Here is a 27684-nt window from a genome sequence, read left to right as displayed (position 1 = left end):
TATTTATATAACGGGTCATAGACAAACATCCAATCTATTTCTCACCTGTATGGCGGATGTATTCACATCAAACTTTCTAAAGATAGCAAAAGCCTCTTCAAACAGCTGATTGCTGATGGCAATGTTAGCAATGTCAGGGGCATCATAGTTATCCAAGCGATTGATGTACTCCATCACTCGTGTGCGGTCAGCCTTTATGGCAGTCAGAATCAACAAATTCTGTAGGTTTCTGAAAGCAAACAGTCATAGGTCAGTTGATAGGTAACAACAATGCAAGGTAAACATGGTATAAACAGCCCATTATATTTCCCTTCATGCCTGCACCACAGTTTCTACTGGCTTCCCACAATTCTATTACCTCCCCATCTGACCTGTGCTCACTAAACACGGAGTTGTCCAGAACTATCTTCTCAAGAAGCTCAATGAGTTCGTTAGGGAGGTCTGCAGTCATGAATGCTTTCACAGTCACCGACACTTCTTCAGGGTCCTGGGTTTCTGACAGCGCAGTCTGCACCACCTTGGAGGCAAATAAAGAATTAATAAACAAACAAACAAAAAAACATAACTTTAGCTGTCCAAAAGATAACAAGCTTGATAAGAGACTGGACAACTTACAGTAGCACTGTTACAACATATAAATGCCCAAAGCAAGTGACATGTTTCTATTATTACACAAGTTACCATAGTAGGGCTGCGCTGTCTACAAATAATACTTAACAAGACTCAAAACTGCATCAATATTTCCTAATAGTTCTTAAAAATATCAAAATTATCCGCTGCAATCAAAAAGGTCCACTCAAAATTAGTAAGATATTAAAATACAGCGTGGAGAAAATAAAAGAAGAAAGTACTGCACCACAATCAGACCTTACTGCAGCCCACAGTCTGTAGGGTGATAGCCACAGTAATGAGAGATTTCAGTGTAATTGTCTCAACTTTATCAGATCTTACTGCAGTCAAATTATTTCAATGCAGTTCTCTCAATTTTATCAGACCCTACTTAGTCAAACAATGTTCCTATGCAATTTTTGACCACATAATCAGCAGTCAATAAAGTTACTCTTTGTTTAGGATCGCTGCTTCACTTTGCCAGGTGTCGAAATATCATTGATTATGTTCCTATAAAACATAAATGTGCTACACATGGCGTAATTCCGTTATAACCATGCAGACACCCGAGTGATAGTGAGTAATGTGACACTCATGACTCCACTCCCCAAAGTCGATTGCACTCACCAAATTGCAGCCAGCTCAAACATCAGGTGGATCTAGCGTTTTACCTTAAATCATCCCACTGGCGCTTTCACTCTTCAACTTTACTTTAATATATGGATACAAATTTCCTTCACATAAAAACACAGAGCCATCATAGCGTGATACTGCTTAAACACTGAGAATTGCCCGCGCATCAATTGTGCACTAGCGTATGAAGACTTGAATCATTGCGCATCATATAAGCCTCAGCAGTGGGGTCTGTCCTGGCTTCTGGATGGGTAAGGCGTCCAGTGTTCCCTCTATGGCTCCGCCCGCCTAGCCTTCCGTGCCCCGCTCTGTCGGATAATTTCCAAATGCTGGCTTTCCTCCGCACGCAGTGACGTCAGATGCGCTGGCCCTAGCTCCGCCCTACGAGTTTCGTCCAATCAGACTCATCAGGGGCTGACTTCACTAGCGTGTCACATCCCTTTTAGACTACTCTGCGGTTCCGCCTTCTAATTATTCCCCTATGCATCGTTCCTAGTTCATAGGCTTCAAAAACATGGCCGCCGTCATTAGAACAGACTGCCTTGCCATATCATTGTGCCTGAAAAGTTCCACCCTTGACAGACACCTCTGCTGTTACATTTCCTTTTAGATTACAAGCAATAAAATGTGTGTATAATTTGTACAAACTGCATACAATAATTAAAATGATTACTAACAATGTGCAAAAAACTGTTACAGAGTTATATGTTAAAACATACACTTTTCCCATCCAGCTCTCTTCTCCGCATAGACTCCCCATGGGTTGCCATCTAGTGGCCAACTTTCATGACTCCTAATAATCTCTGGTATTGCTTAGTGATTTCCTGGTTCTATTGAATGTATGCGGATAGGGAACTGTTATGGGGCAATTTTCACTATAAAATGTATAACCTCGTGTCTTAGCTGCCAGTGAAAGATTACAATCAGCACATATCCCGATAAAAATTCTCCCCCTTTTTTGTGTAACCCCACCCTCCCCCCACCCCCCAAAAAAAGTTTCAATATGAATTACCATTTTACTTTCTGAGTGTATGGCCCATTTATATTCTAAGTATCAGTGGTGATATAACAATTCAAATCAAATTCTATGTTTAGGCCTCCTGGGTGTAGTGACCCTAAATTGTAGATCCACCTCCCCTCTGCCTTAGAAATTTCTTTGACCATACTGGACCCTCTCAATTTCTTCACATATTTTTCTACCCCCATAAATTTCATATTGCTTGGGTCTGATCCATGTGCTAATCTGAAATTGTTTGACACACTGTTTGTTTAGAGGCCTTTAGATGTAAATGTGCTGCCCAATCCTCTTGTGTAATGCTGGGCATACATGGGTCGATCTGGCGGGCGATTAGCCGCTGGATCGACTCCTGCCACGTCCCCGCGCGTGCACCCGGATCGAGCGCGTGATCGGACACATCGGATATTATCAATCGAGCCATCAGCGGCTCGATTGATAAGCTAGCAGTGAGCCGTGTATGCCCAGAATAAGGCTCTAGTGGTTCTTCCCATGTATTCCATCCCACAGGGACACCACAGTACGTATACCACCCCCACAGTGTTGCACGTTATACACTGTTCAATTTTCCATGTATTTCCTGTATTTCTGAACACTAATTGGTTTCCCCTTATTGGTTTGATCTCTCTACATCCCATGCAGGGGAAAAAACCCTTTTGTCCCAATAGGTCGCCCGTCATAATTCTTGGTGCTTCAATATAACTATTGGCCAGCCTTGATTTTAAATTTGGGGCTTTATTTATATATAAACCTTGGTCTTTCAGGTATGGTCTTTTGGAGGGTGGGGTCTAATTGTACAATGTTCCAGTGTTTTCTTATAATCTTTTCAAGGTCCCTATATTGGCTATTGTAATCCAATAATATGTCAAATTCCCCAAAATTTCTACTTCCTTTAGTCTTATTTTCTAATAGTTCTTCTCGATTCATTTGTGCTACTTTCTCCACCTCTGACTGCAGTAACTCATCATTATATCCCTTTTCCCTAAATCTTTGTGTTATTATTTTACTTTGTTTCCTGTAATCCTCCAGATGTGAACAATTTCTTCTGATCCTCCTCAGCTGCCCTTTTGGTATATTGTCAAGCCACTGATTGTGATGGCAGCTTTCTCTGGGTATGTACCCATTCTTATCGGTGGGTTTGAAGAAAGTGCTTGTCCCCAACTTATTGCCCTCGGTCTTAATGACTAGGTCTAAGAAATCCACCTTGGTGGCATTTATGTTCCATGTAATATTTACCTCAGGCCAATGACCATTCATATTTTCACAGAAAATGTTTAGTTCTTCCCTTGAGCCCCTCCATATAAAGAAGAGGGGGGGGGGGGGGGGTTTACACTAAATAGGGGGAGAATATTTTTTCGGGATATTTGCTGATTGTAATCTTTCACTGGCAGCTAAGACACGAGGTTATACATTTTATAGTGAAAATTGCCCCATAACAGTTCCCTATCCGCATACATTCAATAGAACCAGGAAATCACTAAGCAATACTAGAGATTATTAGGAGTCATGAAAGTTGGCCACTAGATGGCAACCCATGGGGGATCTATGCGGAGAAGAGAGCTGGATGGGAAAAGTGTATGTTTTAACATATAACTCTGTAACAGTTTTTTGCACATTGTTAGTAATAATTTTAATTGTATGTAGTTTGTACAAATTTTACACAAACTTTTCGGGCAATTCTCAATGTTTAAGCAGTATCAAGCTATGATGGCTCTATGTGTTAAATGTTTTTTTATGTGAAGGAAATTTTTATCCATATATTAAAGTTGAAGAGTGAAAGCGCCAGTGGGATGATTTAAGTTAAAACGCTTAATCCACCTGATGTTTGAAGTGGCTGCAATTTGGTGAGTGCAATCGACTTTGGGGAGTGGATTCACGAGTGTCACATCACTCACTATCACTCGGGTGTCTGCATGGTTATAACGGAATTACGCTATGTGTAGCACATTTATGTTTTATAGGAACTTATGGTGAGCGCAGCTCAGCAATCGGAGCTAGTCTACTTTAGGGGACCCACCGCAAATCCCCATAGACAATTTCAGCTGGGTTGCAGAAACGGAACAAATGTCTTCCGTTTGCTTGTTTAAACCTCCACAAGCCTTATAGCCTCTGGTAGCTAAGCATGTCCTCTAACGAATTTTGCGGGTTTCGGGCAAAAAAAAGTTGTAACTGACTGTACAGGAGCCGCCGAACGGCTGCAATTTCGGGTCCGTCAGCCATCTTGGTTCTGCTCTGCAGGTCGTTTCTTCCTCCTCATTGGAGGGATTGTTCGGTGGGGGGCGTGCCAGCTTCTGTCAGCAGCTAACAAACCCTCCAATGAGGAGGAAGAAAGGACCTGCACAGCAGAACGAAGATGGCCGACGGAACCGAGATTAAGGCCGTTCGGCGGCTCCTACACAGCCAATTTCAACTCTATTTTGACCGAAAACCTCACAATTCGTTACAGGATATGCTTACCTATCCATGGGTATAAGGCTTGTGGGGGTTTAAACAAGGTGAAAGCGGACATTTGTTCCGTTTCTGCAGCCCAGCTGAAAGTGTCTATGGGGATTTGCGGTGGGTCCCCTAAAGTAGACTAGCTCCCAGCAATTGATAATGTTTCTATTATTGTTACCTTTTAGTCCTTGCCTAGAGATATACTGAACTTGTATAGATAGATGCATAGCTGCCAGCAAGCACAGCTACAAAGCAGATTTTTTTTAACTTGGAAAAATTCAGTTGCATGAGTACTGGTTTAACGTAACTGACGGCAAATCTGAACATTTGCCAACTGTGGGTTTAGCTGAGCTTCAGGCAGGGAACACACTTGCAGGGCAGTTTTCCCCTGCGTTTCCTAGGTTTCCATCGGGTTTTGCGGTCGCGTCTCACGCGTGCGTTTTTCCGCGTGCGTTTCCGTGTTTATGCGATTGCATGGCATGTACTGCCATGCAACGTGCGGGAAAAAGCAGAAAACTGAGTTTAGAAAACGCGGAGAAAACCGCAAACGCGCACAAACGCATGCGGCACAGCGTTTCCTGCGCTAGGCTATTAATTTCAATAGCCTCTAAAATCGTGCGCGTTTTGCTGTTCGCGGCAAAACGCGCAAAAACGCATGTAGTGTGTTCCCTGCCTCAAGGTTAGTTTTAGGACTTATTTTAATAATTAGCATTAGGGCTAGTTTCCACTAGGAGCGGTGCGATGCGGCTACATAGCCGCATCGCACCGCAGGTGTGCTGAAACACATGCACACCAGTGGAAGAGATTCCACTGCGTGCATGGTGTGCGGAGCGGTGCGATTCGATAATCTGCAGCATGCTGCAGATTTTCGCACCGCCGCATCCGCCCGCAGCCGTGTCCCATCTCCTCAATACACTTCCGCATCGGAGATGCGGAAGTGATGCGGCCGTCGGTGGAAGAGATGCGATGTGGCTGTGTAGCCACACTCGCATCAGTTTGCAAATGGAAACCCTCCCTTAGAGGATGGATTAAGCGGTTAGCCAGGTATGTCAAACCGGTCCTACGAGGGCCGAGATCCTCACACATTTTTGATACAGCTCAAATTGATGGGTCTGAATCAGGAAATGTGTGGTCCAGCAGGTAGAACACATTCCTTTCTTTTTCAGTCCATCCTAAATACTGGCATGGATCTGGCCCTCCAGGCCTGGAATTCGACACATGTGGGTTAGGCTATGATTAGCCAAATTTTACTTTGTTTTTTTTTTGTATATCAATGCTGGGGTCCCTGTAATAAAACCATACAGCACTGACTGTAATAAAAGGGAATGAATCACCTATTCATTTTTTTTTTAAATTTACCTCCTAAGGGAGGTTCTAACCTGACACTGCCGCTAGGGGGCAGGGGTGAACACCATTTGTCACAGGAGCCCTAGTGGCTGACCGCACTTGGCCTTCTAAACGGTGCCAGCGCACAGATCGTGCGAACTCTGGTCGCAGTCAATGCGCAGGAACCGTTAAGAACTGGCCGCAGACAACTCAGAAGGGAGCCTGTGAGACACGGGTGATTACAACTTCACCCACTGGTTCAGAGTAAACTGCCACCACCGCGGTTACCATGGGACCGTGGAGCCCACTGACTGACTAGTCCTGCGAATAAAACGGTTAAACACACGGTATTCTGTCTAGCCAACAACAAACAGTAGCGTATCTTCAGAGACCCGGGATCAGTTCTGTGTGTGCTGATAAGCAGGGTAGCGGACAGTGAATGACTTGGAGAAAGTCGTTTATTCACGCAATATAAATTATTAATATATACAGACAATTATTAAAATCACAATTATTAAGACAGTAATAGCCAGTAATAGCCAATAAAAGAAGGGAGAAAAATACTTAGTTCCTGGAAAGATGTCCTTTTTGTGGGAAAAACAGAGTTCTGGGTTTCAATCAGAGTTCAGACCAGGTGGATGCCAGCATATCCTCAAGCTGGCATCTGATGAGTTCAAGATGTTTCAGTGTGGAGGACACTGAGTTTGGCTCCTCTGCCATTCTTATGCCCCTGATTCAGTAGGAGGGAGTGAGGGCGGGCCCACACCCCCCCTTAGAACATGAGATGAGTCCTCCCCTTGTCCTGGGGGCCAGAAATCATGCCGTAACCATATATGGGCTCTATCTCACAGAACCGTACAGGTCAGGGCAGATTTATTAATATTTTCAGGTCTGCCTCGATGTACCCAGCAGCCTGATACCAAACATGAGGGGTGAGACCCTTGTGGTATCAGCAGGGCAATTTCAAACTGCCTAACTGGCAGTCCTTACCTCAGAATGTTCTAAAACTTCCTCAGAACCAGCACCGGGGCTCATGCTACACTTCCCCCACGTTTGGCGAAGCTGCCATCTCAGGAACCCCAGAAATATGACAGATCTGGGAAGTTATGGATATGCTATGAGACTCAGGTTATTCTCAGGCAAAGGCTCTTTGAAGTTTGGAGCAGCCAGCTAGGTGTCACCTCCCCTGCTGGGAGGGAGCCAGTGGGTCTGGCTTCCCCCCAACTAGATTGCTTCTGCCATGGTGCTTGTCACCTTATACCTGATGGATGGGCCATCAGCACAGCTTGAAGCCAGGGACTCTCCGGGGCAGATTAGGCTCAGGCTCATTAGCATATCAAAAGAGCCATCCAGCCTTTAGGATGGTGCTCTCTCTGCTGCTAAGAAAAGGACTTCAGCTGCCCCTACACACTCAACCCAGATTGTATCGATTTGAAGCGCAATCGATGCAGGGAATCGAGTGCGATCTCTTTTTCTTCACGGGCGGTTCCAGGACGCGCCTGCGGCCCCGCAACCGTCCGTGACACCATTACTTACCTATGGGGTGCTGCTCCTCTGGCCCCCCAGTCGCACCAACCCTAGTTTGTATCAATGCATGCTGGGAGATACTGTATAGCTCATGAGATAAAATTGCAGAGAAGGTACTTGCATCCACAGACCACATCTCACAACATACACTGCAGCTCACACGTACACTCATAACACGGGCGGGAGATACAAACTGCAGTCGCTGCGGCTGGTGCCCCTCCCAATGGCAGTGTCAGTTTAGAACCTCTCTTATGGGGAGGTTAATAAAAAAAATACAAAAATAAACTTGAGGCCCCTTTCACACTGCCATGTTATGTTCCCCTGTTTTGCCGCAGGGTAACGCTACACCGATGAAAGTCTATGGGGCATTTCATACCTGGCCCGGTGTGACGTGACCCACCGGAAGAGCCCGATTAACCATGAGAGCAACAGCGCGTTGTCGGGCAACATACGGCAAACCAGAAGTCATGTTAGTCTATGGCAAAGCAGCTTTTTTTTAAAGTTTTTATGTGTTCACATTGCAATGTGCGTACGCAGAAACATTTTTTCAATACACTTTTGGCAATTCTAATTTTGGCCACAGGAAGTGAGCGCTAGAGAGATGCACATTGCCACGGAAATACGAGAAGGCTTTTTTTTTTTTCACCGTATCACACCGCAACACTCCCATAACATTGGTTGGCAGTGTGAAGACGGCCTTAAGCTGTGATGAGCCAACTGTAATGGGCACTAAATCTGGGAGGGTTGTATCTGGGAGAAATACGTAGCTATGGTACCAGTACAGAAGCTACAGAGAATGGCCTTTACATGTACATCACTTGGACAGTGCTCTTATAAAATGGTGACAGTTACTTCCTTAACCACTTTACCCCCAGCGGTACGGATATCGCCGTCCCTTTTTCCATCCTTTCACCCCCAGGGACGGAGATATCCGCACCTCCCACGCTCCCTCGTGCGCGCGCTCCCGCTCTCGTGCATGCCGCCGCCTGCTCGCCCGGAGATCAATGAACGGGAAAAACCATTCCCGTTCGTTGATCTAAGTCCCCACAATGATCAGCTGCTTCTATGAGAAGCAGCGATCATTGTGAAAAAAAAAAAAAAAACAGTTTCCCAGCCTCATAACACTTCCTGCAAGCGTACTTCCTGTACGCTTGCAGGTTGCATAAACAAAAAGTTACTGTGGCCATCTTGTGGCCAAATGGTAAAACTACACCCTAAAGCATTTTTCATATACAAATACAAAAGTTTTCCACTAAAAATTAACTCATTACCTCCCACACTCTCCATTTTTTTTTTGTAATACATTTTTTTTTTTTTACAATAAAAAAAAATAAATACATAAATAGTTACTTTAGGGACTGAACTTTTTAAATATTTATGTCAAGAGGATATAACACTGTTACTTTATAAACCATGGGTTTGTAATTAAGGATGGACGCAAAACTGAAAACATGCACCTTTATTTCCAATTAAAATATTGGCGCCAAACATTGTGATAGGGACATCATTTAAACTGTTTTATAACCGGGACAAATAGGCAAATACATTTCATGGGTTTTAATTACAGTAGCATGCATTATTTAAAAACTATAATGGCTGAAAACTGAAAAATGATGATTTTTTCCCACATTTTCCCATTAAAACACATTTAGAATAAAATAATTCTTGGCATAATGTCCCACCTAAAGAAAGCCTAATTGGTGGCGGAAAAAACAAGATATAGTTCATTTCATTGCGATAAGTAATGTTAACGTTATAGAAAAATGAATGGAAGGAGCGCTGAGAGGTGAAAATTGCGCTGGTGATCTAGGGGTAAAACCCCTCAGTGGTGAAGTGGTTAAACATACCTGGTCAATTAGCTGCCTCCTGAATGGGTTGTTTTCCTCAAGAACACTGGCCCACAGCTCAGCATCTTTCCTTCGCACAAGGTAGCGAGCTTCACTCTTAAACAGGGAGTTCTCATTGCACACCTTAAAAGGGGAAATAAACAATAAATACTTTATAAATGTAATAGAATTTGTATGCACACATCATTCATTTTAAGCAGAGTATCCCATTCTTATGAATACACATTGTTGCTGTAAAGGGGCTAGTGCCCACAGTTCTGCCTGCATAAGAGAAGGAGCACAACAGTGTGCCTGATGGGAAGGCCAGACAAAGCTGTAAGTGACTTCACCTATCAACATGACAAGACACACCTCTCATATCCAGCCCAGACATTGCAGGGAAAGTCTGTATAATAAACACATGGGGAATAAAGCTATATATTCACCGCAGCAATGTAGGAAGATGGATACAGCGATGTCCCTCCACTATGAGCGCACCCCGATCCATCCTCCTGCTTGGAGGGTATGTGCGATGTTACGACGGGCGAAAACGAGACTTCACGTGATCACGGTACTTTGCGCAGAGTCGTCGGAGATCTTAAAGATCCGATCCACCGTGATGGTCTCTATTGGTGCGCGTCGCTAAACGTTGTTAGCACGAACTGGATTACACTCTCTGACACAATGTTAAGATCTCTCCATCCACCTTGCACAGAATATATCACTTTATTTTAACACAAATGTCAGAGACCAGAAGCACTAACCTTGATGAGCTCCAGGTCACACTGACCCCTCTCATAGGCGACACATGCCAGGTGCGGGTCTCTTTTCTCACAGTACTTGCCCACCACACAGCTGTCATAGAAAGGGTTCTCCCGCAGGAAGCGTTCAGGATTATTGTTGCTGTCAATGTAGATCTTTGCCAGAGCATTGTGCGTTGCTGGTTCCTCACAGCCCTCATGAATTCTGGATTCCAGCCATGGTAAAAGCAGTTTCAGCCTGATAACAAGATCAGAACAAGAGTTTATAGAATGTCACCTGAAGCAGCATTAATGAGACACTGAAGTGAAAAAAAAATTATGATGTAATGATTTGCATGTGTAGTACAGCTAAGAAATAAAACATTAGGAGCAGAGACATAAGTCTAATATTGTTTCCAGTACAGGAAGAGTTAAGTAACTCCAGTTGTTATCTATGCAAAAGAGCTATTGAGCTCCACGACTTTCAAAATCGCAGAGAACTCTGTCTTCTGAAGCTTGTTATCTCAAGTGTCAGTCACTGTATTGTTTTTTTTCTCCAGAGAACTGTTCAAAAGTTCATTGGCCTGCTCTGTTAAATCATTTGGAATGCTGAGTAGTGTTTAAACTGCAAATATTAGAGAAGGATGCAATGTTCAAAAAAAAAAAAAAAAACCTTATATAACTGCAAATAAAAATATGAGAATATTTTCTTTCCTACTAATGTTCTAGTAATTATCCGTACTACACATACAATTCATTATATCATTTTTTACCGCTTCAGTGTGGAGAACCAGTCACTAAACATCAAACTACTGTAGCGTACAATTGTAGGAGGCAGTGGGAAAAGTGTACCTCAACAGATGGAAGGATACACCATTTCCTTACTTACCTATTTCTTTTTTCCACTTCTGCCACAAGCTCATCTGTCGAAAACTGGCCATGTACAACCATAATGAGATTCTTAATGACATCCTCTGAACAGTCTACGTCTAGGAGACCTCCCACTACTGCTGGGATACGGCTGGGGTTCACCTAGGCAAGGAGGACAACACACAAGTAAATAGGCAGTTCCTGAGGTTTAGCAGTTCCCGATTCATTCATGCTAAAACAAGGCAATGGTGGCAATTTGATGTAATCTAACAAGAAGAGAGTCCCAAAGCTCTAGAACATAAAGGCTTGTTCAGATGGGTGTCTGAATCAGCAGCTGGCAGAAGCCGTGCATGCCGGTCGAATGCTTTTCTGCAAACGTGCAGAAAAGCATTTGGCTATTTTTAGCGGTGCTTCCTGTCGTTCGTCCGTGCCTCACGTTGTTGACCCTACAAGACACAGAAGCACCATAGTTATCGATCCTGGATGCTGCAGATTGTGTCCATGAAATAAGATGGATGGGAAACGATGGGATTGAGCACGTTGTCTACGTAAATAACGGTAAGCAATCGTACCGACGGCTGTCCATTCATTTGGATGGACAGCACTTAAACGACGAGCACCGTGGCCGTTGTTGAATGCCACAAAGATGTCTGTGTGAACTAGCCCTCAGAGGTATGTTTGCAGAGGAAACCCTGGGCTAACAAATATTTATGAAGTGAGAAAGGCCTCTCATAGCAACAGGCAAGTCTCACGTCATCCCTTTACAGAGACATCAAACGCGAATAATAAAAAAATCCTGTTCTTTGTTTTAGCAGAATTCCAGGTTTTAGGAATGAATACAAAGTCACACATATCGGTACTGGGTATTTTACACGGTCATAAAGACACAGACAAGACTTACCTTTTGCACATAGATTTCAATGTACTTTTGGAGGTTATTGCGGTATAGATATAACACCAAATCGTGGACAAAGTCAAATCTGTCGCAGACAATAATTAGGGGGAGCTGATCTGTAAGCTTGGCTTCCTAAACAATAAAAAAAAGGAAAAATACATATTGCCAAATACTTCCTTAACAGATAAATAAGGGGTGGTCATAATAAAAGAAGTCCAAATACTGTAGTTAGGAATACTGTATAATTTTTGTTTTGTCAAGATAACCAACATTGCGCTGACATATATAATTTACAATAGATAATATTCAGCACGATCTGACAAAAGGGGCTCATCAATGAAACAATCTTGATTGTATAATCGTACCAAATCTATATAGTAGAATGGTAAAATGAATGACTATACTTTGAATGGAAACTTTAAGTGGTCCCTCATATTACTGTACATAATGGTGGTAAGATTGTAAAATCAAGATTTTATCATTAATGGGTACCCTTAAAGGGAACCTGAAGTGAGTAAAATTATTTAAAATAAACACATGATGTAGCTGCAAATGAATATTACATACTAACCTCACCATCAGTTCCTCTCAGAAGCTCACCATCTTCTTCTTACAGTGATCCCTTCCAGTTCTGACAATATTTTGTCAGAACTGAAATATACCAGTAGCTGTCAGTTATACATCAGCAGCTGTCAGTTACAACTAACTGTGCAAGGTAATGTCCATGTTTCCCTATGGCTCAAGTAGGTGATATTACAGTTTAACAGTATGCTGACCAGGAAGCTGTTATGGGATAATGGCCATTTTTAAAATGGAGGACAAAGAATTTCATTGATCACAGTGGACAAATGGGATGCAGGAGAGGAGAAAGATTGAGGAGTAGACTACACGGGAGGCAAGTATGACCTGTGTAGGGTTATTTTCACTTTTTATTTTCAGTTCAGGTTCCCATTAAATCCTACATAGACTGGATATAATGTCATGAAGTTCAGAAAGGTCTTTGAAAGCTACACACACACACACACACACACACACACACACACACACACACACACACACACACACACACACACACACACACACACACACACTGTAGATATTTATTCAAGTTCAGCGTGTTCCTATAAATGTGACAGACTGTACAGTCTTTAAACAGACTGTTAAAGCAGAATCACAGGCAAATTGCTAAATACCAAGCAGAAAAACATACCTGTGAACGGTGTAAGCCACCACAGAATTTGTAACACTATCCTGCTTTGGTTCTGTCACAGAACTTCTGTGATTCACACATCACTTTTACACTACACAGCCTGGCAGGTGGCACCACTCATTAACTGCTTTGCAATACCACATAGCCTGGCAGGTGGCGCCACTCATTTGCAGCTTCCAGTTGTACCGTACTTATCTGCTATTGGGCTATGTATCAGTAAAATAATGAGTCACTTACAGCCGAAAGGATAGACAGTTTAAAAGAAGCAGCAAATCTAAAATCTAAAGCTGTAATCCCACGTTCTGGGCTATGTAGAGTAGCAAGAGGAGTTCATTGTAAGACCAAATGTAAACTAGAGATGGTAAGAGTTAAAGAGGAACTCCAGTGACAATAATGTAATAAAAAAGTGCTTCATTTTTACAATAATTATGTATAAATGATTTAGTCAGTGTTTGCTCATTGTAAAATCTTTCCTCTCCCCGATTTACATTCTGACATTTATTACATGGTGACATTTTTACTGTGGGCAGGTTATGTAGTTGCTCCTAGCTGTTTTGGCCGTTGGAGACAGCTGTAAGCAGCTATTTCCTGTCTGTGAACCTTGTTACATTGTGCGAAACTGCTAAAAGTACCACGGTCCTCAGAGCTTCTTGTGCAAGGGGTTTCACCACAATATCAGTCATACAGCGCCCCCTGATGGTCTGTTTGTGAAAAGCAATACATTTCTCATGTAAAAGGGGGTATCAGCTACTGATTGGGATAAAGTTAAATTCTTGGTTGGAGTTTCTCTTTAAGATAGCTACATGTAAACCATTTAGTAGTATTTTACACCTTAACTGGAGGTCCACTTATTCTGCAGTAGCCAAATCAAAACTATAAAAAGGACTGCTGAGACCCCTCCGACTAGCTCACGTCCAGTACCTGGTATAGTCTGCAATGATGGTTGTATGTGGCAAACACAGCAGAACAGGTGGATGTACCTTCAGGAAGTTTTTGACGCGTTCAGGATCGTAACAGTTGCTTTCTCTACATATTCGCTCCACTTCTTTGATCTGCCCAGTCTTGCAGGCAGCCTGGATATACTTGAAGTGCACATCTGGATCCTGGCTGAAATTGACGATTGAGCCCAGAAAGTAGAAAAGACCTAAATGGGAAAAAGTTAATAATTACCAATGCGTTTTTTTTGTTCAGCACTTTTTCTATATAAATTAACAAAGTTATTCCTGGTTGTTAGCAAACTGTCAGTTTTCAGTCATTCCAAAGAGCTCCACTAGAGAACAGTACCACACTATCATTTAAGGCAAAGAATGTATGGAATGCGGCTCGAGGAGGACTGCAGAAGATGCCAGATTGCATATTTCCTAAAAGGAAAGGCTTTTAGAAATGTTATTTCAAGGAATGTTTAATTAATGTGGAAGTTGAGCAAAAATTGAAAAGTTCTCGGTGAAATCCCTCTAGTTTGGCCCGCAAGCCCCTAGGCCATTGACAGTTTGCTTCTGTAATGTTGGTTATATATCCCTTTAGAATACAGAAGCAGTGTCCCAACTCCTATAACTCCACTCCAGGAGAGCGTTTCGTCACACTGTACCACTCTCCTACTACCTTGTCAGAGTTGCTGCAACTGTAGGTGCAGGTTTCAATGACCATACTGGAAAGGGATCTACCTGGATTCCGACAGCTGTCACTGCAGCAAACAGCAGAGAAAAAGACTTCAGACTCCAGAAGAGAACTATCAGTGAGAAATAGGACTGAGATATAAGAAGCAAGTGTAAACTTTTCACAGTGATTTCTAGAACAATTATCTCAGATACTGGAGTTAACCACTTCCCGACCGCAGTATATACAATTGGCGGCCGGGAAGTGGACCCCGCAAGGACCGCTGTATTGATAAATGGTGGCGGTCCTTTTACGGGCATGGGCGGTGCGATCGCGTCATTCGTGACGCGATCGGCCGCCGGGGACTGGCTCCGCCCTCCTCGCGCTGTAACCCGCCGGCCGTTCGGAAGCGCCGGCGGGTTACTAGCACCCGGATCGCCGCATACAAAGTGTATAATACACTTTGTATTGTATACAAAGTGTATTATACAGGCTGCCTCCTGCCCTGGTGGTCCCAGTGTCCGAGGGACCACCAGGGCAGGCTGCAGCCACCCTAGGTCGCGCCCAAGCACACTGATTCCCCCCCCCCCGTCCCCTGATCGCCCACAGCACCCCTCAGACCCCCCTGCCCACCCCCCAGACCCCTGTTTGCACCCAATCACCCCCCTAATCACCCATCAATCACTCCCTGTCACTATCTGTCAACGCTTTTTTTTTTAATGCCCTAAACTGCCCCCTGCTCCCTCCTGATCACCCCCCACCCCTCAGATTCTCCCCAGACCCCCCCCCCCCCGTGTACTGTATGCATCTATCCCCATGATCACCTGTCAATCACCCATCAATCACCCCCTGTCACTGCCACCCATCAATCAGCCCCTAACCTGCCCCTTGCGGGCAATCTGATCACCCACCCACACCAATAGATCGCCGGCAGATCCGACGTCAGATCACCTCCCAAGTGCATTGTTTACATCTGTTCTCTACCCTAAACACCCACTAATTACCCATCAATCACCCCCTGTCACTGCTACCTATCAGATTAGACCCCTATCTGCCCCTAGGGCACTCAATCACCCGCCCACACCCTCAGAACGCCCTCAGACCCCAGCCCTGATCACCTCGCCAGTGCATTGCTTGCATCTATTCCCCCCTCTAATCACACCTTGAGACACCCATCAATCACCTCCTGTCACCCCCTAGCACACCTACCCATCAGATCAGGCCCTAATTTGCCCCGTGTGGGCTCCTGATCACTCGGCCAAACCCTCACATCCCCCTCAGACCCCCTTCCGATCACCTTCCCAGTGCATTGATTGCATCTATTTTCCCCTCTAACCACCCCCTGAGACACCCATCAATCACCTCCTGTCAACCCCCTAGCACTCCTATCCATCAGATCAGGCCCAATACAACCTGTCATCTAAAAGGCCACCCTGCTTATGACCGGTTCCACAAAATTCGCCCCCTCATAGATCACCTGTCATCAAAATTTGCAGATGCTTATACCCCTGAACAGTCATTTTGAGACATTTGGTTTCCAGACTACTCACGGTTTTGGGCCCGTAAAATGCCAGGGCGGTATAGGAACCCCACAAGTGACCCCATTTTAGAAAAAAGACACCCCAAGTATTCTGTTAGGTGTATGACGAGTGCATAGAAGATTTAATTTTTTGTCAAAAGTTAGCGGAAATTGATTTTTATTGTTTTTTTTTCACAAAGTGTCATTTTTCACTAACTTGTGACAAAAAATAAAATCTATGAACTCGCCATACACCTAACGGAATACCTTGGGGTGTCTTCTTTCTAAAATGGGGTCACTTGTGGGGTTCCTATACTGCCCTGGCATTTTAGGGGTCCTAAACCGTGAGTAGTAGTCTAGAAAACAAATGCCTCAAAATGACCTGTGAATAGGACGTTGGGCCCCTTAGCGCACCTAGGCTGCAAAAAAGTGTCACACATGTGGTACCGCCGTACTCAGGAAAAGAAGTATAATGTGTTTTGGGGTGTATTTTTACACATACCCATGCTGGGTGGGAGAAATGTAAATGGACAATTGTGTGTAAAAAAAAAAATCAAACAATTGTCATTTACAGAGATATTTCTCCCACCCAGCATGGGGATGTGTAAAAATACACCCCAAAACACATTATACTACTTCTGAGTACGGCGGTACCACATGTGTGGCACTTTTTTACACCCTAAGTACGCTAAGGGGCCCAAAGTCCAATGAGTACCTTTAGGATTTCACAGGTCATTTTGCGACATTTGGTTTCAAGACTACTCCTCACGGTTTAGGGCCCCTAAAATGCCAGGGCAGTATAAGAACCCCACAAATGACCCCATTCTTGTGACAATATTTTTTGTCACAAGTTAGCGGAAAATGACACTTTGTGAAAAAAAACAATTAAAATCAATTTCCGCTAACTTGTGACAAAAAAATAAAAACTTCTATGAACTCACCATACTCCTAACGGAATACCTTGGGGTGTCTTCTTTCTAAAATGGGGTCATTAGTGGGGTTCCTATACTGCCCTGGCATTTAAGGGCCCTAAACCGTGAGGAGTAGTCTTGAAACAAAAACGACCTGTGAAATCCTAAAGGTACTCATTGGACTTTGGGCCCCTTAGCGCAGTTAGGGTGCAAAAAAGTACCACACATGTGGTATCGCCGTACTCAGGAGAAGTAGTATAATGTGTTTTGGGGTGTATTTTTACACATACCCATGATGAGTGGGAGAAATATCTCTGTAAATGGACAATTGTGTGTAAAAAGAATAATCAAACAATTGTCATTTACAGAGATATTTCTCTCACCCAGCATGGGCATGTGTAAAAATACACCCCAAAACACATTATACTACTACTCCTGAGTACTGCTATACCACATGTGTGGCACTTTTTTGCAGTCTAACTGCACTAAGGGGCCCAAAGTCCAATGAGCACCTTTAGGCTTTACAGGGGTGCTTACAATGTAGCACCCCCAAAATGTCAGGACAGTGAACACACCCCACAAATGACCCCATTTTGGAAAGTAGACACTTCAAGGTATTCAGAGAGGGGCATGGTGAGTCCGTGGCAGATTTCATTTTTTTTTTGTCGCAAGTTAGAAGAAATGGAAACTTTATTTTTTTTTTGGTCACAAAGTGTCATTTTCCGCTTACTTGTGACAAAAAATAATTTCTATGAACTCACTATGCCTCTCAGTGAATACTTTGGGATGTCTTCTTTCCAAAATGGGGTCATTTGGGGGGTATTTATACTATCCTGGAATTCTAGCCCCTCATGAAACATGTCAGGTGCTCAGAAAAGTCAGAGGTGCTGGAAAATGGGAAAATTCACTTTTTGCACCATAGTTTGTAAACACTATAACTTTTACCCAAACCAATAAATATAGGCTAAATGTTTTTTTTTTTAATCAAAAACATGTTTGTCCACATTTTTCGCGCTGCATGTATACAGAAATTTTTACTTTATTTGAAAAAATGTCAGCACAGAAAGTTAAAAAATTCATGTTTTGGACAAAATTCATGTCTTTTTTGATGAATATAATAAAAAGTAAAAATCGCAGCAGCAATCAAATAGCACCAAAAGAAAGCTTTATTAGTGACAAGAAAAGGAACCAAAATTCATTTAGGTGGTAGGTTGTATGAGCGAGCAATAAACCGTGAAAGCTGCAGTGGTCTGAATGGAAAAAAAGTGCCTGGTCCTTAAGGGGGGTAAAGCCCACGGTCCTCAAGTGGTAAAAGTAAATCCGAAATAAACTTTTACTCAATGCATAATTGTGTTCCTTTCATATACAGTAGTTTATTGGGCATTCCTCAAGCCAAATACTTTTTTTTGTTTTAATATCCCAATTCCCTATAAACTAAACAGGCCTCACCCACAGCTTCTCCAGAGAGCCTTGGCACTCTCAGCCTTAGTAGCAAGGGCTTATGGGAGCTCAGTCTGGGCAGGAGGAGGTTAATAGCCAAAGATTTCAGATGCAGAGGGGAGGAGGAGAGGGGAGTGAAGTTTTCACAGGCTGAGGGCTGGAGATGCAGATCAGCTTGCCTGTGTGTAATGTGACATGGCCGCTCTCATTGTATCACAGGAATAAATAATCATAAACTGTTGAAGCTGTTTGCAGCTAGATTTGCTGTGTAAACTATCTAAACTTTAAATAAGATATGTAGACAAATAACTTTTTATAGTTTTTCAGCCTTGTGTGCCCTATCTATTCTCCAAATGATATTAGATTAAAAAAAAAACAAAAAACGAACAACACTTTGCAGAATGCTCTAAGTTTTACTCTCCAGAAGTCATCCCGATCTTCGTCCTTTGCTTATATTAGTCATGACTGCAACTGCATTATTAACTATACAAGGTTGCAAAATGTTGACACTTTGTAATCTTTTGCATAGTCATAAAAACTGATCATGTGAACGTACCTTCATAGCTCTTGAAAGATTCAAAAAGCTCTACCAAATTCTGGGTGCCCAGCTGTTCATGGTACTTAGATGCAACTTGAACACAGAGCTGAAGGTTTTGTCGGATGTTAGCAGATAGCATAGCCCGCAAGCACTCCACAGAATCCTCTACCGACAACGAGCCGAAGAAGTTCACCAACCACTGAGTTTTAAAATGAAACAAAGAATAACTTCTTAAACACAAAACCCGTAGAACCTGTTTATCATTGTCACACCAGCCAAAGACATTAAATAGCAGTTGGACATGAGGACATTACCTGACCACTGAAAAAAAAGGGGTTACAATGACTGGTCATCTCCTGAGCTAGCATGTTAATATCAATGGAACAGAGGAGTCTGAAATCAGGCAGACATTCTCATCACAAGCATTTAAGTGAACCTCCAGACTAAAAATCTACTCCGTAGCACTGAAAAGGCTTGGCGTTTCTTTAACAGTTTCACAGCATCAGAACTTCGTTTTTCATACCCAAGCCTAATTTTAAGCTGCTTCGAAGCTAAGCTCCGCCCCATCAAAGAAAACTGCCTGGGCATTTTCCCCCTGATGCTGTGCAAAGTATGATGGGATTTCTGATGATGTTCTCGTTGCCTAGCAACTGGGAGGGGTGATCAGGACACAGGACAGTTGGAACTGTGTCTCATGCTCAGTCACCTCCTTTCAACCAAAAAGATGGCTGGCCTCATGAAATCACAAACCTTTGCCTGTTCTTCTAAAACAGGGTGGGTAAGAGATTATTTTACCTATCTATTTTAATTAACATAACTAATGTAACTTAATGACAGTATGTTTGTTTAGGCTGAACTTCATGAGGGGAGCCATCTTTTTGGTTGAAAGGAGGTGACAGGGAGCATGAGACACCGTTCCAACTGTCCCCTGTCCTGCTCACCCCTCCCAGTTGCTAGACAACAAGGACATCAGAAATTCCATCATGCTTTGCACAGTATCAGGGGAAAAATGCCCGGCAGTTTTCTTTGATGGAGCAGAGCTGAGCTTCTGTGCAGCCAAAAATTAGGCTTGCATAAGAAACACAAAGTTTTGATGCTGTGTAACTGTTAAAGAAACACCAAGCCTTTTCAGTGCTGCTGAGTAGATTTTAGTCTGGAGGTTCACTTTAAGGTAGCTCTCTGGTCTAATGTAAAAATGACAACAACCATGTGGAGCAAAAAATGTGAACTCCCCTCACCCTTCTGTCTCATTTGGTGATGAACAACATCAGAAATATTCATCCATGGCTGCAACAAGCAATGGGACAAAGCCAGAGAACCTAGTCATTCCTCCCTTCCACTAACAAGGTTATTAGTAGGCTTGACTGACTTAACTGTTAACCTCTTACCGGTCCTGCAATACCTATGGCAGGAAGCAAAGCCATGTGATGGCCTACTAAAAATGTTCTTTCCTGGAGGGTCGGTCACTAGTGCTGTCAATGTACTGTCAGGGGAAAGATGGCAGTCTGAACACGATGATCAGAGACAACAGGGAATCTGAATGGTGAGGTGATAATTATATTCTCTCTCTGTAAGCATTTGTTTGGGGTTCCAAATACATACATTTGTTTGCTGTGTGCATCAGCTGAGTAGCTAAACCACTGATCCACAAAAAACTACAAACACTGCTGAGGGATGCTTATTCCTATTATTATTCCTAATATTCATATGAATGCAAGACTAGTATTGCATGCCTGTGGTTGTAATTTCAAATGAGATTTAGGCTAGTATTGCATATCTGCGGAAAAGGCCTAACTAAGAAGGATTTACCTGCTCATTTCCACATCTCCACTGTATGTATACCTTTATATGGTGTGATTAAAATATAGAAATAATGGAGAAATAGTTTCAGCAGTATTAACACTGAGAAGGTAATAGCTCACCTCTGGATTAAGAAGGTGTGTGTGGACCACTGCTCGCTTGATGTCGTACGGGTCTGTATAGTGCTCTAAAGCTCTCTGCAATAATCCAGCCTTCTCACAGAGCTGGGCAATGTGGGCCCGATCATAATGAGTGAACATCTGATTTCCAAGAATCGCATCTGCGACCTGAGGACAACATGTACATGGTTACAGAATGTCTATCAACAATGTCAGCTTTTAGAATCTTACAGAATGTAAAAGAGTTTGTAAAAAAAAAAGTTGAAAAAACGAACATGACACATTAATTAATTACACATTTTATCGGAAAGGTCAGATTACAGAAGTGTTGGGCTTAAAATGGAATTTGAATAATAAATGCAAATAGAATCTAGTGTGTCCACACTATCCAAAACTAGATTAATGCTGGGAACACACAATGCAATTTCCTGTCGTCCGGAATCGGGGCCCTTTTCCACTAGCAATCGCAATCACAAATCACAAACGCCAGCGATTGCAATTTTTTATTATTTTTGTTTTTTTTTCATTTGCATTGCATTATCCCTCTTAAAATCGCTCCAGAAACCGATTGCGATTTTTAAATCGAATCACTATAGTGGGAATCACTTCTCATGATTTCCAGGGTTGTGGAGTTGGTACAAAAATCTTCCGACTCCTCAGTTTATGAAGCCACCGACTCCAGGTACCCAAAAGTTGCTCCAACTCCTCGACTCCAACTCCTTAATCTAATTTTTACAAAAGCTATGGGGATTTGGTTTAATAATCATCCAACTCCGACTCCTCACTTTATTGAAACCACTGATCCCGACTCCAGGTACCCAAAATTGCTCCGACTGCCACTCCACAATCCTGATGATTTCTATGATTAAGTAGCAACCCTAGCGATTTGCCATTCAGCTGTGCAGTGGAAAAAGGCCCTCAGGCGGTTATTTCCAACATGTCCAATCTGTTTCCGGTTGAGTAAGGGATCGATTTTGCGAAGTTATGATTGGAAAATCAATCCCTTTATTGATCGGGGGCAGTGTGGACATGTATACCTGCTACAACTTCCTGTCCAGTCACCCGTCGATCAGACAGGAAGTTGCATCGTGTGTTTCCAGCATTACACTTCAACTCATAGACAATAGAGGCACCTGTGGAGCATGGATCAGGTTCATCTCTAGGAGACGAGTCTGCAGGTGACCTTCTTCTGGCCTGTTGTTCTTCAGTGCATCCAGGAGAAATGATGTGCACTGCTGGACGAGACTGTTCTCCATAAACACATCCACTATCTGTAAACAAGAAAACACAGTTATACAAGGATCTGCATTACAAAACAGAGGCTTGAAGCTTGAACATGGTGAACAAGACCACAGAAAGTGTCATGTAACGAACAAACCTGCAAACTTAGTGCCTAGGAATGTACGCATAGTAACCCATTACATTATGCCTACTAGTATAGACCAGTCACAATGAAAACTTACAACTTTCTAGTGCTTTCTTACTTGGGGCCTTATGATGGACAATGGAATTATGCATCCTCTTAAGCTCCGTACACACACTAGACCAAGGTTCTCAGAAAACGAGCAATACCAATGGTTAAAAGGTAATGATAAAAATCCCGCTGCACCAGATGGTAGGGCAAAGTGAAAAAATCTTTATTTCGTTAATCCATGTCAAATGTTACAGATAAAAGCTCACGCGTATCGGAGCAAGAGATGGCTCCTTAATCATAGCTTGCAAATACATATATTGCACAGGTTATATAGTATACAAAACCACACCCATATGGGTGCTCATCTTGGTCTTAAAGTTACAGACATCACAAATTAAAATGGTGTGAACCAATACATTGTACATAAAACTACATATAAAAACACATGCAAATCCACATCACACTGTCGCAAATCAATCATTGTGGAAGATTAATGATGATATATATGTTCATATGTATACGGCGGCCAGATATATATTGATGAGGAGAAGAACAAAAAACAAGCAGGTCTAAAATTCAAAGCAGAAATCAGCAAACCCAGAAAAAATGCAGAAAAAATGCATTCTAAGCAAGGGGATGAGAACACGCAACAAAGGGGTATACCCTGGAAGTTACTTGTTATAAAATGTATTGAGGTCCATCCTGGAGTTGAGTCCTACAGGGGAACGTGTTCCCAGTTTCCAAATCCAGAATGCCTCTTTTTTCAAAAGCTTATTGTATAGGTCTCCTCCCCTTGCAGAATGCACCACTCTCTCTATACCCTGAAATTGAAACCCCGACATATCACCAGAATGATCAAAATAAAAGTGTTTAGAAACACTGGAAGCGCTAGTGATATATGCAGCATTCCTAAGACATCTACCTGCCCCATTATAATGTTCTGAGATTCTTTGACGAAGGGGACGGGTAGTACAACCCACATATTGTGTCTCGCACTTTACACATGTTACTAAATAAACAACATTGCAAGTTTGGCAATTAATATATTGTCTCATATCATGGCTACTATGGCGGGAAAGGGAGACCACTTGGCGTGTCTGGTTGTGAACTCTACAATACCTACAGGTGTTGTACCCACATCTGTAGGAACCTTTGTGTGTCAGCCATGTGGGCTGGGGCCTATCAGTACTCTGAAATAGGCTAGGGGATAGACTCGTGCCTAATGTGGGTGCGCGGCGTGAAGAAAAGGCGCAGCCATCTGATAGAACGGCATGAAGTTTTGGATCGGAATGTAGGACAGGCAAATATTTTTATACCAATGGTTAGCAGGAGGAAAAAGACATCGGTGCACATTTGAATTGATTTCATTGACAGCACAACAACGGCCTACCAATTGGATCGTTACCGGAAGTATGAAAATAATGATCTAGAAGTGCAAAATTCACCACACCTAAGTTGTTTGAATTAAGTGATAGTTTGTTTTCGTTAGGTACGAATGATTACCAGCAATTATCACCCAAACCTATCCCCCAGGATGCATTGGTCTCTACAGAGACAATAATCCATTGAGACACCTTTTTTAATGATTCTCAAACAACCCGTTTTTCAGTCGTTTCTGATGATCGTTCTAGAGTGTGTACGGAGCAATAGGCCTGAGAACACAGATGAGCTTGTAAATCTGCTTTATTAAGATATCCAGGAATGCAGACTTGCGGCTCCACTTGAGAAGAATGGCACACCATATGTTTTTAAGCAGATCCTCAAACACCATGAAATCAGCTTTGTTTGCAGAGAGGGGGTTGGTTTAGAGCTGTACGGTACAAGTAGTTTCTCCAGGTATCTGGGACCCAGCCTATTTAAAGCTCTAAAAAGGTCTGACAGATCTTAAAACTGGTTTGCTATTTTACTGGCAAACAGTGCAGAGATTTCAGGACTAGTAGGGAGATGTGCCAATTGTGAGGAAAATTTGATATAATTTCTAGCTGCAGCATTCTAAGTAGTTTTTTTTCACAAAGTATCATTTTCCGCTAACTTGTGACAAAAAATAAAATCTTCTATGAACTCACCATACTCCTAACGGAATACCTTTGGGTGTCTTCTTTCTAAAATGGGGTCATTTGTGGGGTTCCTATACTGCCCTGGCATTTTAGGGGCCCTAAACCATGAGGAGTAGTCTTGAAACCAAATGTGGCAAAATGACCGGTGAAATCCTAAAGGTACTCATTGGACTTTGGGCCCCTTAGCGCAGTTAGGTTGCAAAAAAGTGCCACACATGTGGTAGTGCCGTGCTCAGAAGAAGTAGTATAATGTGTTTTGGGGTGTATTTTTACATATACCAAGGCTGGGTGGGAGAAAAATCTCTGTAAATAACAAATTTTTGATTTTTTTTTACACACAATTATCCATTTACAGAGAGATTTCTCCCACCCAGCATGGGTATGTGTAAAAATACACCCCAAAACACATTGTACTACTTCTCCTGAGTACGGCGATCCACATGTGACACTTTTTTGCAGCCTAGGTGCGCTAAGGGGCCCAACGTCCTATTTACAGGTCATTTTGAGGCATTTGTTTTCTAGACTACTCCTCACGGTTTAGGGCCCCTAAAATGCCAGGGCAATATAGGAACCCCACAAGTGACCCAATTTTAGAAAGAAGACACCCCAAGGTATTCCGTTAGGTGTATGGTGAGTTCATAGAAGATTTTATTTTTTGTCACAAGTTAGTGAAAAATGACACTTTGTGAAAAAAAAACAATAAAAATCAATTTCCGCTAACTTTTGACAAAAAATTTCTATGAACTCGTCATACACCTAACAGAATACCTTGGGGTGTATTTTTTCTAAAATGGGGTCACTTGTGGGGTTCCTATACTGCCCTGGCATTTTACGGGCGCAAAACCATGAGTAGTCTGGAAACCAAATGTCTCAAAATGACTGTTCAGGGGTATAAGCATCTGCAAATTTTGATGACAGGTGGTCTATGAGGGGGCGAATTTTGTGGAACCGGTCATAAGCAGGGTGGCCTCTTAGATACCATGGTTGTATTGGGCCTGATCTGATGGATAGGAGTGCTAGGGGGTGACAGGAGGTGATTGATGGGTGTCTCAGGGTGTGGTTAGAGGGGAAAATAGATGCAATCAATGCACTGGGGAGGTGATCGGAAGGGGGTCTGAGGGGGATGTGAGGGTTTGGCCGAGTGATCAGGAGCCCACACGGAGCAAATTAGGGCCTGATCTGATGGGTAGGTGTGCTAGGGGGTGACAGGAGGTGGTTGATGGGTGTCTCAAGGTGCAATTAGAGGGGGGAATAGACGCAAGCAATGCACTGGCAAGGTGATCAGGGCTGGGGTTTGAGGGCGTTCTGAGGGTGTGGGCGGGTGATTGGATGCCCTAGGGGCAGATAGGGGTCTAATCTGATGGGTAGCAGTGAAAGGTGGTGACAGGGGGTGATTGATGGGTGATCAGATGGCAGAACAGATGTAAACAATGCACTTTGTAGGTGATCTGAGGGTAGGTCTGCGGGCAATATGATGGTGTGGGAGGGTGATCAGACGCCCGTAAGAGGCAGGTTAGGTTCTGATCTGATGGGAGGCAGTGACAGGTGATTGACGGGTGATTACAGGGGAAAATAGATGTATAAAGTACACGGGGGGGGGGGGGGAAGGTCTGGGGGGGTCTGAGGTCGTTCAGAGGGTGTGGGCGGGTGCCCTAGGGGCAGATAGGGGTCTGATCTGATGGGTAGCAGTGACAGGTGGTGACAGGGGGTGATTGATGGGTGATTAGTGGGTGATTAGATGGCAGAACAGATGTAAACAATGCACTTTGGAGGTGATCTGAGGGTAGGTCTGCAGGCGATCTGATGGTGTAGGAGGGTGATCAGATGCCCGTAAGAGGCAGGTTAGGGTCTGATCTGATAAGTGGCAGGTGGTGATTGACGGGTGAATGACAGGTGATTACAGGGGAGGATAGATGTATACAGCACGGGGGGGGGGAAAAAATAGCACTGACAGATAGTGACAGGGAGTGATCGATGGGTGACTAGGGGGGGTGATTGGGTGCAAACAGGGGTCTGAGGGGTGGGCAGGGGGGGTCTGAGGGGTGCTGTGGACGATCAGAGGGAGGGGGGGGGGGGTTTGGGGTGCTTGGGTGCTTACCTTCCTGGCTGCAGCCTGCCCTGGTGGTCCCTCGATCACTGGGACCACCAGGGCAGGAGGCAGCCTGTATAATACGCTTTGTATACATTACAAAGCGTATTATACACTTTGTAGCGTCGATCTGGGAGCCAGTAACCCGCCGGCGCTTCCTAACGGCCGGCGGGTTACAGCACGAGGGGGAGGCGGAGCCTGACGCCGGCGGCTGATCGCGGTACGAATGACGCGATTGGCGCACAGCCACGTCTGCTGCCGCCGCCGATGGGCTTATTGCTGTCGTTTGGGCCCAGCCCTTGCCGCTGCCCATCGGCTTAAGGCGGTCGGCAAGTGGTTAATATGACACACAGCGGTATGTGAAAGGCTCCCCTTTCTCTACATCTGTCTGCTTCCTCCCCAATGCTTAGCTTGCAAGTGCAGCATGTTGCAAAGCATGCTGTGGGTACCCATTCCCTCTAATGATTTACTCCAATCATCTGTGATGTGACATCATAGTAATTTCATTGACATACTGTATTCACGCAGCAGCTGTCAGCAATAAATTTATAACCAGCTATGCTTGCAACTACACAACATTTGATCTGCCCTAGTACCACATTGAGTGTGCTTAAAGCCCCTGCGCAGACCTATAACAACCAATCTCCCAAAAATGAAGCCATGTTAAAGCACCACTGAATTATCAATGTAAAAATAATTTAATCAAAAAATAGTACATACCGGTATATACACAACAACATCCCTGTACAGCAATTGGTAATTCATGAATATGCAATTTCACGAAGGTGTAGTATAACTAAAAATCAAACGCAATAACAAACCATGATATCCAATAAGTTGCGCTCAGAAACATTGTTTTCAATATACATCCCTCAGTGGTTCTTAATAGGATGCCACTCAGGTGAAACCCAGGTTTCTTATAAGGCGCTATATAATTAGTGCAATGAATGCAAAAAAAAAAAAAAAGACGACAAAAGTGCTGATCTTGTCCAGCAGGTAAACAATAATAAAATGCTACAGTGCCAAATTAATACTAAGATGTAGAAAATTCATTAAACCAGTGAAAAAATATAAATAAATGAGTGAGTGATTGAATTGGCATGGAACAACAAAT

General features: G+C 43.3%; 1 protein-coding gene across 2 annotated transcripts in view; it reads right to left on the bottom strand.

Annotated features, from left to right (window-relative positions):
* The window catches only part of LOC137522787 (clathrin heavy chain 1-like), a 152331-nt gene that overhangs the window by 21957 nt on the left and 102690 nt on the right, over positions 1–27684 (bottom strand). For both annotated transcript variants that reach the window (XM_068242886.1, XM_068242879.1), the window contains exons 11-20: positions 22144–22281; positions 21014–21178; positions 19110–19290; positions 14068–14231; positions 11884–12009; positions 11002–11144; positions 10137–10371; positions 9394–9516; positions 372–517; positions 46–229 (exon numbers count right to left, since the gene is read on the bottom strand). In XM_068242886.1, the coding sequence (XP_068098987.1) occupies positions 46–229; positions 372–517; positions 9394–9516; positions 10137–10371; positions 11002–11144; positions 11884–12009; positions 14068–14231; positions 19110–19290; positions 21014–21178; positions 22144–22281 (1605 nt within the window). The remainder of the gene's footprint in view (positions 1–45; positions 230–371; positions 518–9393; positions 9517–10136; positions 10372–11001; positions 11145–11883; positions 12010–14067; positions 14232–19109; positions 19291–21013; positions 21179–22143; positions 22282–27684) is intronic.

This window comes from Hyperolius riggenbachi, chromosome 1 (assembly GCF_040937935.1).
Source record: "Hyperolius riggenbachi isolate aHypRig1 chromosome 1, aHypRig1.pri, whole genome shotgun sequence".
NCBI lineage: Eukaryota > Metazoa > Chordata > Amphibia > Anura > Hyperoliidae > Hyperolius > Hyperolius riggenbachi.
Note: the sequence above shows the minus strand (reverse complement) of the source record. Positions and strands in the feature narration are given on the sequence as shown.